We start from the raw sequence: 16,744 nt of genomic DNA on the forward strand, positions 1-16,744 counted from the left end.
CACTCTATCTATGAAAAAAAATTGAACTGATGGGTCTCCTGACGGTAAGCGCTACCACCGCCCATGAACTTAAGGTCAGATATTAACCTTACCCCTCTCCAAACCGACTTCAAATTGGATGGGATTAAGAAAGGATTGGAAAAACTAAGGAAAATGATATAGACCTACGCTATTTCACGCCAGGAGAGCTATCTACAAATATGTTGCTCCGTCAGAATTATTACTATTTGATCTAGCATTTTTGTCTAAATTGATCGGACTAATTACTGGAAATGAATACTATAAATGGAAAAAGCTTACCTATCTTTATGCTCCGCTTGTCTGTCTCTCTGTCGTCTATTTTTGAACCAATTTGACACCTGAAATAAAAAAGATATATTTATACACACAGTTTTTTTATCATAATGCTTGTTAACCTGCGTAATACTATCAGGCATCAGTTCTTATTTGTTACCATAGAAACTCTAGCCTCTATCTAGATCTATACTCACATACTAGGCCAGTGTTTCAGTATTTTAGGACTATCCTACAGGCTGGCTAAGTGAAAAAACTAATTGCCGTTTGAGAATTTTAATGTATAGAAAAAATTTGATCACTCAGCACTATTCGAACCCGTGTCTTTTTGTCAAACCGTAGCAACGCCTAACCTCTCAACCACCTGGAATACAGGCTACCTATGAGAGTGCAGGTCACATCCAGCACTTTGCTTAGCTTAGTTTAGCTTTTTGTGTTTTTTTTAAACATTACTTTGTACTTGCTTTTAGCCCGCGGTTCCACCCGCGTGGAATTTTGTTATATCGCTTACATTCCCTATTTCAATCCCTTCTACCCTTTTTTCTCGATAAAAAGTATCTTATGTCCTTCCCAAGGTCAGTTCTATCTTCATACCATATTTCATAAAAATCGGTTCAGTGGTTTAGGCATGAAAGCGTAATAGACAGACAAACAGGCAGAGTTACTTTCGCATTTATAATATTAGTAGGGATTTCTCGAATCGAGAACTTGATATTGAGTACTATTTAAATTACAGTATATTTCATTTACTCAAACTTCATGAAAATTATCAATATTTGCCATTTTTTAACCTGCCTACACACCTAAACCACTGAATCGAATTGGATGAAATCTGAAACAGATATAGTTTGAAACCTTAGACAAAACATAGGATAGATGTTATCCCGGAAATCTCATAGAATGGAAACTTTAAGACTAATATCCCGGTATTGTGCAATTTCCATTCGACCACACAGCAAAGTCGCGGGAGGAACGCAAAATAAAACATGCAACAAAGTCACATGACATAACTAGTATATTGTGTATATAAACAAAGAAATTTCCTTTATTTTTCCACAACTGTTCATCTTGCGGTGTAACACGACACTCGCCTACCGCTTCCTCAAAACCGAAGCTATAATGTTACAGTAGGATTGACGTTTTCATTTTTTACAAAACACACACTCATTAACAATATTGTGTACACGAACGATGCAGAGAAATTAATTTGTCTGAGTGTTTGCTTCATATTGTTTAATTATAAATGTAGTTTATATAAGAACAAAGTTTTATATGAAACAACGCGTAAACCCAGCGAACTCCGATTCGCAACCAGATGGCTGAATGTAAAAAATGATGTTCCCGTTTTTCTGTTGAAATTTTTACCGAATTTTCTTTGCTATAAACCTCACTGAGCCCGAGACCTTTCCAACGAATGCAAAACCGTGGAAATCGGTTCGTGCGTTCTGGAGTTATAGCGTCAGGAAGGAAAACCCGACTTATTTTTATATAGTAGAAGAAGATAAGATTTTAGTTCAATATTATACGATATAGTGAGAAATTTTGAAAGAATAGAATTTTTTTTATCACGAGGCGGGATTCGAACCCGTGTTTCTTGCCTAACCGTAGCAATATATTACTATATAGTATTTTTAGCGAAATACTAAACCCTTTTCAAATAGACTATTGATTGCTACAACGTGAGAGTCTTTTTTTGACAAACTTTCAAATAAAAAACGACACATCCAAATTGGTTCACTCAATCAGAAGCTCTGAACTAACAAAACAAAATACATAATACAGTCGACTTGATAACCTCTTATTTTGAAGTCGGTTGAGAAACTGAAACAACGTTCTCATCTAAATGTCTCATTTGGTCTTATATAGTACTAGCTGCGCCCCGCGGTTTCACCCGCATAATACCGTATCCCATAGGAATATCGGGATAAAAAGCTTGCTTTGCTTATATGTTATTCCAGTTGTTCAGCTGTCTACGTACCAAATTTCATTGCAATCGGTTCAGTAGTTTTTGCGTGAAAGAGCAACAAACACACACATCCTTACAAACTTTCGCAATTATAATATTAGTAGGTTACGTAAGGAAATTATTTAATCCTGGCGATTCTAATCAGGATAAGAAGATGAAACTCGTGAAATTATTGTATTATTTCACGATTAAAAATCACTATGACACTAATATTATAAATATGAAAGTTTGTTTGTTTGGACGTTTGTCCGTAAATCACTCTGAAACTACTGAAAACTAACTACTGGATTTTAAAGAAATTTGGTATACAGACAGGGTATGAGCTGACTTGGGTGATAGGATATTTTTTATCACCATAAGATGCTCCCTTGGGATAAAACAGGCATAGACACTTAGTAAATCATTTGTAAATGTCCTATTTCCATGCGGGGAAAGCCGCGGACGGAAGCTAGTATTATATATTTGCAGCAATTTTAATTTAGTGTGGTAGATTATATTGTTATAAAAATATAATCACAGATCCTTGATAAGTGTATAAAGTTTGTATTATCATTTGTTTAAAGTGGGTCAAAATTGAGTCTAAAGGAGTCACTAACGTATCTACAGGTGAAGCAAATAAAAGCGTTTTTTTATGGCAGAGCAAGCAATGGAGCAGGTGGACCACCTGATGATAAGTGGTCACCACCGCCCATAAACACTTGCAAACTGAGAGGTATGCTTTGTCGGCCTTAATGACATATACGCTTTGAGCTCGCAATGTCTTCATTGTTCGGGAACACCGTAGCTGGTAAATCTAAAGCTTCACAGTACGCGGAAAGAAGTTGCGGGTGAAGCGTACGATGGTGGACCGCAAACCATCCAGATGGTGCGGATGGAACTGGTTTTTACGGCGGGTGGTCCGATGTTGGAACTGTGCGGCTGGTAAAAGCTTGTTTCCGAGTTGTTTTCCTATCAAAAGACATCTAGATTTGATCAAACCGTGACCTAAGATAGTGCTTACCTGGACAGTAGTAAGGCCGGTGCTTTCAGCTAGCTCACGCTTCTCCCTGGGCGACGGATACGGGTTGTGAAGGTACCAATCTCGTAGCACTGATCTAGACTTTTCCTAGACAAATAGGGCATAACGTTCAATTTTATTTACTAGCTTCGTCCCGCGACTTTGTGTTCGTGGAAGTTACTTTGAGCAAACGCTGACGTAAACACAATTCTGTTATACATGTCTTGTGTGTGGGAGTCGAGCACGGTTCGGCACGAATTGGGCCAGCTCGCACCGGGGAAGTACCACACCCCCACAGGAGAACGGCGTGATGTAGCATACGGCTGTGTTTCGCTCGGTGAGTGGACGCCGGAGGCCCATATCCTTCTCCTTACCCTTCCCAGTCCTTTTCTTTATTCCTCTTAGCAAACCCTTCTTAACCCCTTTCCAATTTAAAGCCGGCAATCCATCTGTAGAGGCGTAAGGTCTGCAAACGTTACACCTCTCCAAATGTTCATGTGGTGGTGGTAGCGCTTACCATCAGGCGACCCACCAGCTCCATTGCCGACGGTGACATAAGAACAACCTGATTTTTGAGAAACTAAACGTTTAGCTGTAAATAGGAAAATAAATACCCCGATTTCGAAGCATTCTTTTCATTTATGATTTATTAGCTGCTCCCCGCGGTTTCACCCGCGTAAGTACATATCCCGTAGGAATATCGGGATAAAAAGTTGCCTATATGTTATTCCAGTTGTACAGCTGTCTACGTACTTTGGTTTCATTGCAATCGGTTCAGCAGTTTTTACATGAAAGAGCAACACACACACCCACATCCTTACAAACTTTCGCATTTATAATATTAGTAGGGGGATAGGATATTATGCCTGAGAGGCATATGCTACTCTCTTTCCACTCTCATATATTTCCGGGCGAAACCGGGGAGAGCGTCTAGTTAAACAAATAGGGGATTACCTTAAAACAGTAAGAGGTTTCTTCTCCATCCCATATGGTTCTCGGTAAAGGGAATTTACGCCTCACTCGATATTTCCCAACCGCACCCAACGGCCTTCCTCGGAGCCTCTCCGCTTCCATATAATGTGCTAAAAGTGTTGGAAATTATTTTGTTTGTTCATTAAATGCTAGTCTTTAAAAAAATAGCGTGGGAGTGGGAAGCGAGCACGATTAGGCACTTAATCGGCCAGCTCCTGTCCAGTCCAGAATCCTGGTGATATTAATCAGAAAAATAATATAAATTCACAAAATTATTTTAAAGTCGGCGATCAGTGTACAAAGTTTGAATAAAAACAATCCATTTAAAAACAATTCAAATCGAGGCTAACGTGTCGGTTAGATCATCATCATCATCATCAGCCCATATAGTCCCACTGCTGGGACACAGGCCTCCTATGAGGGTTCAGGCCATAATCCACCACGCTGGCCAAGTGCAGGTTGGCAGATGTCACATGTCGTCGAACTTTTGACTCACGATGTTTTCCACCGTTTCAACTGTCTTTAATGTCGGTTACATACGAACGAAATAAAAGCTTAAACCCAGTATGACATACCTTTCAACCACAAACTCTGCAGTTTCGCGTGATTGTGTGCGCTGAAGTTATGCGACTCGAGCAACCGGTATAGCTCCTTGAAGTTACCCCGGTGGAAGGCAACCATTGCTTTTGCCTTCAACACGGACTCGTGGGCGTGGAGGCGCTCGCAAGCTGGCAGAGACCACAGGAAACGGCCTAGTCTTTCTATGTTGCCCGCCTGTTGTAGTACCTGGGAACGAAAATAATAGTTCATTTCATTTCCAATTTTACTGAATATGGAGTAGTAGGGACCTCCTAAAGTTTAAGGAAAAACAGGAGAACGCTCAAAGGTCAAGGTTCTATTGGTTTAATATTTCAAACATAAACATTTTTTATTCAATTGAACTTATTCTAGATCAAATTGGCTAAAAAACTAACCCAAAACTCAAACATTGATTCATTCAATTAGACTTTCTTTTCTTTTGAATCGTCAAAAACGCATATTTCATAATTTTATATGCCTATCATTTAGTAATAACCTACCATTGCGCATACCATCTTAAAGCAGTACTTATTCCAGTGTGGATAGCTTGGGGTTAGACGACCTATTGTGTAGATGTCTTTATCATATACTTAAATCAATCCTGGCATTAAAACGTCATAGTCATGCCTCTTCCCAACTCTTCAGTTTAATAACATTACTGGCTATAACCCCCCGCGTTACTCGCGTGATAACCGGGTAAAAAGTAGCCTACGTGCTAATCCAGACTATAATCTATCTCTATACCAAATTTCATGCAGATACGATAAGCTGTTTTCGCGTGAAAGCTTAACAGACATCCATACTTAAAATCGTTTACGTTTATATTATTACTAGCTTTTGCCCGCGGCTTAGCACGCGCTAATTAGAAGTTTAATAGATGTTGTTATACACATAAACCTTCCTCTTGAATCACTCCATCTATTAAAAAACCCTATCATATTCAGTAGCGTTGTTTCCAGATTTCAACATACACAGGGACACAGGGACAGGGAGAAAGCGACTTTGATGTAACTATGTAGTGATTTAAATTATAGATAAATCGCAATTAAAAATCCAAAAATCAAATATCCTTGCTATATAGCCAAGACAACAAAATGAACGAGGGTGGTCACAAATACAGCATAAGTTATTTACGGACATGTGGTGTCGTCCGGTTTTTACAATGGCCCTAAACAAATAGGGCCACATTTCGCCAGTTTGCGGCCATATTATTATTGTAATGTGTGTGACATTTGTGAATGTGTGCAGTTTGTAACATTCACAATATATGACTTTCAGAAACATTTACACAATCTATTTAAATACTGAGAAAATGACTGCGGAAAGATTTTTTGTACGTATCAGAAATCGATGGATTTTCTGTTTAAGGTTTGATATTGTTTGAATCCTACTAATATCATAAATGCGAAAGTTTGTAAGGATGTGTGTGTTTGTTGCTATTTCACGCATAAACTACTGAACCGATTGCAATAAAATTTGGTATGTAGACAGCTAAACAACTGGAATAACATATAGGCAACCTTTTATCCCGATATTCCTACGGGATACGGACTTACGCGGGTGAAACCGTGGGGTGCAGCTAGTTTTTAATAATTACCTAACTATACGGAATGAGAAATTTGCCCTGAACTTTACCCTTTTTTGGTAATTAGTAAATCAGGACTAGCGGCGCCGGTTTAGAAATAATTTTACAAATGTGACCGACCCTGGGGGGAGGTGCCACTCCAGAATCTAAAATGATTCCAAATGACAAAAAATTTATATAAAACTGTTAGTATGTTAGTTTATATCCTTTGAGTAAGGAACCGAAAACATCACGATTTAAATCCGTCAAAAGCAGACCCCTAATCTCTCACCAGATAATTATTTATATCAACCCTCATACAATGGTTTCATTTCATGTAATCACCATTGTGATATACGCAAGGGCTGTAACATTTGGGGTGAGGTTGAACGGTCGAATAGATAATGATGACAGGTTGTTGATGATACAGTTAAGTGGTGTTAAGAGGTGATTCTCTATTCAGTATGAGTGATTATTTAAAACTAGCGATAACCCGTGGCGTCACTCGCGCGGCATCCAGATAAAAAGTAACTTTGTGTCAAATTTCATACAGATACTGTTTTTGCGTGAAAGAGTTACAAACATCCATACAAACATCCATATTAACATACAATCGTGTTTATAATATTAGTAGTTCTAGCCATCTATGTTTGAGCAAACAGTCATTTCAAAAATATTAATATTAATCTTAAAAATTAAGTTTAAATGAACATTGGCAGACCGACAGACGGAAAGTGACAAGGGTTCAGTTTTTTTCACATTATTTGTTTCGTGCTTTGAAACTACTGAACCGATTATGACGAAACTTTTTTCACGCGCAGGTAGTAAGAAATAGTGAAAATATCACGAATTGTTTCTTTGGTTGGTTAATTGGTTTAATTGGTTTTATGAAAATTGAAATAATGAACATACATACAAAAGGTGTTGTATTAGGGTAGGTAGTTATTTTCGGCCAACGTCAAATCTCATTATTATTGATACAGCCCTGTTTTAATTTTTGTACGCATAATTATAATAAGGGGTGGATTTTAGGGGAGGAATACATATATAAATTTATTGGAGATACTAGGTAATAATGTTTAAAAAAAGTTACGCGAACATTTTAACCGACTGCGAAAGAGGGAAGTTTGTTTTTAGAGTGCAAGTATAAATCGTTGGATTCCTTTAAAAATAGACACTTCAATCTAATACATCAGAAAAAATCTAATAAATTAAAGACTATTTGACGGATTTTTAACGGGATTTTCATTCCCTGCACAGCGAACATCAACTAGAGACAACATCTTTTTTCTTTCTTTTAATAGAAAAGAAAAAGATTAAAAAAATATATACAAAGGTGTAAAAAAGCGTTAACCACACCATGACTGTACATTTAATATTATTTTAATATTAAATGTATAATACTCGCGTAAAACCAAACACAAGAAAATACTAAAAGTTATATTTTTAATTTCTAGTTTTATAGCATTGAAATGCTGAGATGTCATATAAGTTATAAAATTAGGAGTTTCGAAATAGATCCGTTACTAAAATAAGCAGTTGTCGAGATATGAACATCTATTATATATCTATACTTGAATTAAATGTCATATAAGTTATAAAATTAGGAGTTTCGAAATAGATCCGTTACTAAAATAAACAGTTGTCGAGATATGCGCATCTATTGTATATCTTTACTCGTATCGTTCGTTCCTCTTCGAAAATCCACGAATTACATAATTTTGAAATCCACGTGAGAGATGCCGGGTGCGGAAAGGTACATAGTATAAAACAAAGTCGCTTTCTCTGTCCCTATGTCCCTATGTATGCTATATTGAAAACTACGCAACGGATATAGACGAGTTTTTTTAAATAGAGTGATTCAAGAGAAAGTTTTATATGTATTTATATATCTAATAAACTACTCCGAATTGAATGCGTGCGAAGCCATGGGCAAACGCTAGTAACAAGGGTTTGATTTAAGACGATTTGTCATCCAAATATTCACTATGATGAAGGCATCTGCTAAGAATTTTAGTAAATTCTACCCCTAAAGGGATAAAAGATCCCCCCCCCCTTTACCATGAAAATTTGTTTCTAACAGACGAAGCTGCGGGAAACAGCTTGTCATATTTATTTAAACATATTTAATTGATTTCTTTTTTTAAGGTTTGTAAGGATGTGTGTGTTTGTTACTCTTTCACGCAAAAACTACTGAACCGATTGCAATGAAATTTGGTACATAGATAGCTAGACAACTGGAATAACATATAGGCAACTTTTTTATTAATGTTAAAAAATTTATATTCGATATTCCTACTTCTACATCAAATAGCTCTACTTCCCGATATTCCTACGGGATACGGACATACGCGGGTGAAACCGCGGGGCGCAACTAGTATTTAAATAAACTTCTTGCACTTACCTACTAAACAAGTATTTAAAATTCAATCCAATTTACCCATTAGGTACTCCCCGGGTAATCCTTATTAAAACTACCCCACAATTACGTGTGAAACTGATAGCGTACTTAGGGGTTGGTAAGGGCGAAGTCATCCCTGATGGTGAATATAATTGATAGGAAATGTGTTTTTTTGTTTGTTTTCTTATTAATATGCAATGTCAATTATTTTAAGGTTTCATTTTATAATATTTATATACATTTTATCTTAAAAATTCTATCAACTTGTTCGTTTTTTTTTGTTTAATTTAATTTAATTTTGATTAAATTTCATATATCCTTGTCCTTAACCTCATCTATCCATACATATAATATTAAGCTGAAAATTTTGTTCATTTGAACGCGCTAATCTCAGGAACTGCTTAATTTTTTTCTTATATTTTTGTGCCAGATAAAGGTAAGTATTCGTATTTAAAGTAGATTAATAAATAAATGCGTAAACGCCTAAATCTGAATAAAGTCTTTATCAATAGAACCAGCATTTATTATATGTAGATAACCATTTACCTAAGTTTATATACATGTTGAAAACTCTAAAACTATGAAAAAGCTTTAAACCAAAGTTTATTAATTTTGCGGTCTTTTATCTTTTTCCTCTTCCTTTATCTTTTATTAGAGATATTTTGCAACAATAACGATGTTACATATAATTAAGCGCTATAAAGTTAAATTCTTTACACAGGAATTGCAGTATTCCATCAGGCCGCCATTTTGTATCGCCATGGCTACCGGTTTCTAGACGGATATCCGGTTACAGGGCGGTCCTTGCCTCCCTTTTGCTCTATAATTATAAGTTTTTACAAATATAAGTTTAACTTTTCAATCGACTTCAAAAAAGGTAAGTAATTCGACTTTTTTTGTGTTTGTTTACCATACACGGAGTGAACCGATTTTGATGGTGTTTATTTTTTTTAACCGGCTTTACCTGTGGTACATAATATATAGCCTTTAGCACTCAGAGTACTTATCTGTCCAGCTGTGTAAAAAATTTTAAAATCGCTCTGGTAGGTTCTGAGATTAGCGCGTTCAAACAAACAAACTGTTGGAATGTTTTTAGTATAGATTAGGTTGTACGAACTGTTCAGTTTGTTATTATATTCAAAATGCATGTAAGCAATTCGATGGTGTTTTCTTAGTCATTAATATAATCGTAGCTTCTTAGAAGTGGAACACACGCAGTTTGGTCGATAGTGATTCAGTGTTTAGTATTTTGAACCGACTTCAAAAAACGAGAAGGTTCTCAATTCGACTGTACTTTTGTGTTCGTTACCTCATGACATTAATGGGTGAACCGATTTTGATAATTCTCTTCGTATTCAAAAGCTGTTACTTGATATGGGTTCCAATTTAGTCCAGTTCTAAAAATTCGATGGTGAATTAGATTTTTTTATATATAATTATTATTTTGAGGGACCGTAGTGAAGGTATCTAAACGTAATACTTATTAATAAACTAACGTTTCCTTTTCCTGACCCTTCCCAGTCTATTCCTTTTTTACAGTCATCAATCCTTTCCTTATCCCTTACACCTTAAAAGCGGGCAGCGCATTCGCGGAGGCGCTACCTCTGCTCTATTCACGGGCGGTGGTGATCGCTTACCATCAGGCGAAACACCAGCTCAGTTGCCCGATAAAAAAGAAACTACATAATATATAAAATTCGGACATAAACTGTACTAGAACTTTTTTGGCGGTATTTCGGGATAACTTTCTTTTTTTTCTTCTTTTTTTGTATGTGTCAATAACTATGACACTAGCGTTCGCGCCTTCTAACTATCTACAGAAACAAAAATCTCACTTTAAAATCGCTCCGTTGTAAGTGAAAGAAATACGAACCAACAAATAAAAAAAAAACATACTTTTTTGTTTGTAATATAAGTTAGAATAACCATATGTCAGTCCTATCCCTATCCTATCCTATCCTACTTAATATTATAAATGCGACTGTTGGATGAGGATGGATGTATGTTTATGTGTATGTATGTTTCTTACTCTTTCACGCAAAAACTGCTTAACCGATTGCAATGAAATTCGGTACGTAGAAAGCTGGACAACTGGAATAATGCATATGCAAATTTATCCCGATATTCCAACGGGATACAGACTTACGCGGGTGAAACCGCGGGGCGCAGCTAGTTAATTATAAGTTTCTTCGATTCTCCGTGGCAGAAACGCCTTCTGAATCGGCGATTGTTGATAAAAAATACCATTCATAATCTCTGCATTAAGCTTACATGCATCAAGATTTGTGAGTTAATTTAATATATTTAGACTGTAAGCGATTAAAAACATATAGTGCGACCGATAAATGCCAATGGTCACTGTAAAAATCTTTTTATAGCAGCTGCGGTGATAAATAAAGACGAGAAAAACAAAGGGTTGCGTGGACGCAGTTCGGAGAACGCGAAAATAAACAACCGTAAGGCGTTTTGCGGATTTATGACAAAGTTATCAAATGAATACGCGCTCTAACACTTGGACATTATATGTGTAGATTTCTTTGACAAATGAATGCGCGTTCTTATATTTTGATTCACTTTGACGCATTCGCGTTGTTCGTGTTTTTTTGTTGCGAAGTTTGCGAAAATAAACTATATTTCGATTTTTGCATTTACGACAAACACGAAACTCTTCAAGTGAACACGCGCTCTAAGATTTTAACGTAATTTATAAGTAGAGGTATTAATTATTTATTTATTCTTTATTGCTCTTAACAAAAACTTAATAAAATTACAATATAAACAATTGGCGGTCTTATTGTTATATAGCGATTTCTTCCGTATTAGGTAGTAATCTATGGTAATGTGGGCATAATATGACATAAATAAACCTTTCGAGAAATTATGTAGATACATATTATGTGAATATGATATACATCTTGTGTATATAAACAAAAAATGAGTTTACAATAAATAAAACTAAGAATACCTTGGATTTTGACACATACGACAAAATTAATTAATCTATTTAAATAATAGAGCATGAATATTATCAGTGTATAAAAAGTTACAGAAAATTACGTTGATATGTAAAAATTTTCCAAAATATTACTTCCTATTTGAATTCTTCGTTAATCTTAAACGTCACCTTTACTCTAATAAAAAATGTTCTAAATACTAAATGATTTTTTTTACATCATCATAGCCTCTTAATTAAAAAAAAAAAAAGATCACCAACCTCACATACGCACGCGACTTGCTCCTGTGTGAAACCGAAACTCGGTAGGGGAGCGTCTCTAGGGGGGGTGGCCTCCCGCTGGCCCCACTCCGGGCCCCCCAGCATGTCCAAATGCTCGTCCCCGGCCACTTTGACACCGCAATAAGCACTTCACTAGCAAACGCGCCAATTTGGCGCCAAAGATCCCGCGGCCGCGCGACAATCGTGTTCCCTTTTCAAATCTACGACATTTTATCGCGCCATTTTTGAACACACTAATTCGATTCTTTTTTTATTTTTTTAAGAATTTGTATCGTGCTTAGTTGATTATGATTTATGGAACTCGAATGCGTTGTTGTTTACAATCCGTAATGGTAGTACGGTAAATACATTCGAGTTTGTTCTTTCACTGTTTTGCTTTTATAGTCCACTTTAAGCACAAAATTAAACAAAAGGCGGCAGTCCCAAGAATGTTCAAACAAAGCGATTACGTATTTGCCTTAATATTTTAAAGAACCGAAGAGTTTTAAAGCTGTTATATAAATATTTATTAAGTTTTAATGGACACTACGCCCAGTCTCTATCTGGTCATAATCACTCATTGATATTAATGTTTTTTGTACGCGCGTGAATGTAACACTTTATTTATTATTTATAAACACTGCGATTTAATTTTTCTCTTCTTTTTCATTTTAATTACGGCAACAAATCAGCGATCACTGCGTCGTCTGTAACAAAAGAATAAACAAGTTATTTTTACATGGAAAACGGTCTTTATAACACTTTTTTAAATAATAATAAATGTTAATATAATGTAACACAAACACGTATACTATAACTATATATATAATACTTCATTAATTCAACTCAATAACATCCTATTAATATTATAAATGCGAAAGTTTGTATGGATGTATGGATGCTTGTTACTCTTTCACGTAAAAACTACTGAACCAATTGCCATGAAATTTGGTACGTAGACAGCTGGATAACTGGAATAACATATAGGCAACTTTTTATTCCGATATTCCTACTGGATACGGACTTACGCGGGTGAAACCGCGGGGCACAGCTAGTAATAACTAATTGTTATTGCAATAATAAGAGACTATGGACGAATATCTTTAAAAATGTTGGTTATTATTGTATAATTGAAATATAATATAATGTATAAGATCATAAAAGTACGGAAAGGAATAACGAATATTGCCAGATATTTTAATTGCAGAGAAATCATTTGATGCTGACATGGCGATGGTCGAAAAAATTTCTAATGCCATATCAAGTATGCAATCTAAAGTAATGTTATATTTCGTAAAAAAAATCTATATCTATCTCATTCCTCATTGATACCGTGCAAATTTTGAATTGTTTATTGATATATAATAAATAACAACTGTCAAAGTGTCAACTGTGAAACAAAATTAAATAAAATCTAAGAATAAAACAAATTGTTTCTAGTTTTTCCCGCCCAATCAAAGTGTTCAAAATGACACGTGTTTTTACATTTATTTTTAAACGTAAAAACGATTTTTTTTACCGAGGCGGGAGCCTTTTAAATTTAAATAAACTTGACATTGGCAAATAGTTCAGACTTACTGGCCTTTACAATTAAAAAAAAAAACTTAAAAACTATTAACAGTGAAAGTGCAATGAACCCTGCATAGTTCGAACTCTTACGCGCAGGAATTCAAAATATGTCCAGATAGTTTTTAATTCAAAACACAAAAATACAGATAATAAATTAAAAGTATTTATAATGCACGCACGTGAAGTATTACCGAGATCTAAGGACAGACAACAAAAGATTTACAATACATTCCTTTGAACAAAAATACAATTTCTTAGAGGCACCCAAATTTTGTCGTATTAATAACTCACTATATATCTATCTCGCTTGTTTATATGTATCTGTGGACGTGTGAAAGAGATGGGCGAGGTAAAGGGGCATAATGTTAAATGTTTGGTGTTTTAAGTAATTTTTATCATCGACACGATCGCTAGGGAGGCCCTCGTGATGTATGGACTTGACGAGTTGGATAGGGATGTCCATGCATTATCGATATTTTTTGTCGATAAGAACATTGGTAATCATTAAATTTTGTTTTGTTTAATCATACAACATACTAACTTATATATAGTATATAGTATAATTTAAATCAATGATTCATTAGTCTCAATATTCATTATATTTGTAGATTTTTTCACTACCTGACACATTTACATGATATTGTAATTTATCTATGACGTGATAGCATAACTAGAGGAATATTCAAGCAAAAGTGTTTTGTCTTAATAAAGATGTTAATTTGCATTATAAAGCTATTAACAAGTTACTCTAAATTAAAATTTATACTGTAGTATAGTATATAGTATTAAAATGAATATTTTAAGCGATGTCATCATAATGACATAATATATTTAAAAATAGGCGTATATGCATTAATGACAATAGTTATGACATACAATCATTAAATATAAATGATGAGCGCATATTAACACGTTTATATTCATACTACCATTACATTAGGTATAAAGTCAAACAATAAATCCTAAATACAATGTTATCGTAGGTAGAAATCCATTCATATGATTTCTATCTATATAGAATCAGTATAAATATGAATTGTAATCATCAAAAGAATAATAAAAAAGTAAATCATCATTATCAGCCCATATATGTTCCCACTGCTGGGACACAGGCCTCCAATGAGGGTTCAGGCCCTAATTCAGGACGCTGGCCAAGTGCGGGTCGGCAGATGTCACATATTGTCGAAATTTTTTATTCTTGGACATGCCGGTTTCCTCACGATGTTTTCCTTCAACGTTTTAAGCAAAAAAAGTAAATATGAACTCAGAATTAATGTGCAATATTAGTTGTTTCATTATTTCTATAGGAAGATAGCTTTTACATAAACCGAGAGAAAATAAATAAGCCTCGTCAACTTAACCTTGTTTCATTCGTCGCATATATTAGGTATAATAAAGTACTTTATTCAATCCAAACGGGGCAGGATGAGCTGGTATACATGATTTATTGATACTGAAAGAAATCGACTTGCTTCGAAAGAAAGGTAGGAAAATATTATTGCAATCATTCTTAAATGCTTTTATTAAAATAAATAAGTTCAATCAAAGCAGACTGAGCCATGCTTGTATTTGTATGAGGAAAAGTGGCAAGATTTATATATGTGTAGACACGCAAGCGACTATAGTCTATTGTCAAAAAACATCGCATTTTAGCTTTCATTCATGTGTCAATATGACCAATCGGAATTAAGCAAAACTACCCTTCGTGTCGTTTGTTTGAGTTTTTCTAACAGCAGATCAGGCATTTCCGTTAGGTGACATATGAAACCTTTGTATTATTTCAATAGGTGTTTAAAATCTTTCCACAACTAAACTTCGTGGGCGGTGGTAGCGCTTTCTATCAGGCGACCCACCAGCTCCATTGCCGACTATGGCATAAAAAGAAGAAAAAAAGCTATATAGATTAGTTAGCATTCCTATTCCCGAAAGCTTATATTTAGTTATCTTATCAATAGGGACGAGATATCTTTATATCCAATTCACGGATGTCAAATGGCATCGATCCAAAATAGTTTAGTACACTTCACATATGTAAAAATATCACAATTAACCTATTTCTTATTTATATACCTACTTAAGACACCTACGTGTCTCTACAATATTACATCTGCCAATGACCCTTTCTTAACACGCTTTCTGAATAAAATAGATATAGAGATGATTTGATAGAATGATATGAAAATTCTCATTTACTATATAAGACATAGTTTAAAACTGAACAATATATTTGACAATGTACAAAATACGGTGTTATTGTTAGCGGCCCTCTCTATCAGATATTGTAATCTTCAAAATATCTCTATCTCTATCTTTATCTGGTTTCCAAACAACAACTAAGTTATAGAATACTGTCATCGTGTCATCGATTTTCACCAAGTTGGAACAAATAATGAACCACTTAAACAATTAATAATGCACTGACTCAACACCACACATACAAGAATTTTAACACACAGCTTTGGTACCTATAGCTATGTTTTCATTGAAGTAAAAGAAAGATTATAATTTATGGTACATAACCGAATATTTAATGCGATATAAGAAAATAGGTGTCATTCATATCGCTTCTTCAAACAAAGAAAATATCACTACACAATACATTCTATAGGTACATATACACATATAACATTAAGCTGACACGTTCTATTCAACTGCATTTCGCATTTCATTCATAATTTATCACCATTAGCTTAAAATACAACTTATCGCGAACAATCTAAAATCAACCCTAAATCTATAAATAATATTCTCAAATTATCGATAACAAATCACATCACCATTGCCCCACGTGGCGTGTGATCCTTATCTCGGGCACCAGCTGTAAAACACAGGATTTATCGACAGATTACCGCGCCACGATAATGGAACAAATCACCTCACTATTAGTGATGTACCTTGTTATTTCAGTTATGTTGAGATAATGCCTAAACGGTATGACATTTCTAAAGTTTAATTAATTTATAATATCATAAGATGATATTATCAAAAATTGTTTTGAATATAATTTAAAAAATACCTATACTTGATGAGTTGTTTTAATTTGTTGGCAGACAGCACAAAACAATTTTAATTATATACAATTATAATGTATTAGGTATAAGAAAGTAAGTCCACGCTATTTAAAATTATAACTTTTCTAGCCATTCTAAATAATATATAAGCAACTAGCTCCACGCCCCGGCTCCGCC

At 34.8% G+C, this 16,744-nt stretch overlaps 1 protein-coding gene across 1 annotated transcript in view; it reads right to left on the reverse strand.

Moving 5' to 3' along the window:
• LOC119836100 (homeobox protein SIX2-like) overlaps window positions 1-16,744 on the reverse strand; it is a 28,110-nt gene that overhangs the window by 6,260 nt on the left and 5,106 nt on the right. The window contains exons 2-6 of the mRNA XM_038361343.1: window positions 11,988-12,694; window positions 4,805-5,015; window positions 4,212-4,339; window positions 3,261-3,365; window positions 301-359 (exon numbers count right to left, since the gene is read on the reverse strand). Of these exons, the coding sequence (XP_038217271.1) occupies window positions 301-359; window positions 3,261-3,365; window positions 4,212-4,339; window positions 4,805-5,015; window positions 11,988-12,092 (608 nt within the window). The 5' untranslated portion in view covers window positions 12,093-12,694. The remainder of the gene's footprint in view (window positions 1-300; window positions 360-3,260; window positions 3,366-4,211; window positions 4,340-4,804; window positions 5,016-11,987; window positions 12,695-16,744) is intronic.

The sequence above is a fragment of the Zerene cesonia genome, chromosome 22 (genome assembly GCF_012273895.1).
Source record: "Zerene cesonia ecotype Mississippi chromosome 22, Zerene_cesonia_1.1, whole genome shotgun sequence".
Taxonomy (NCBI): Eukaryota; Metazoa; Arthropoda; class Insecta; order Lepidoptera; family Pieridae; genus Zerene; species Zerene cesonia.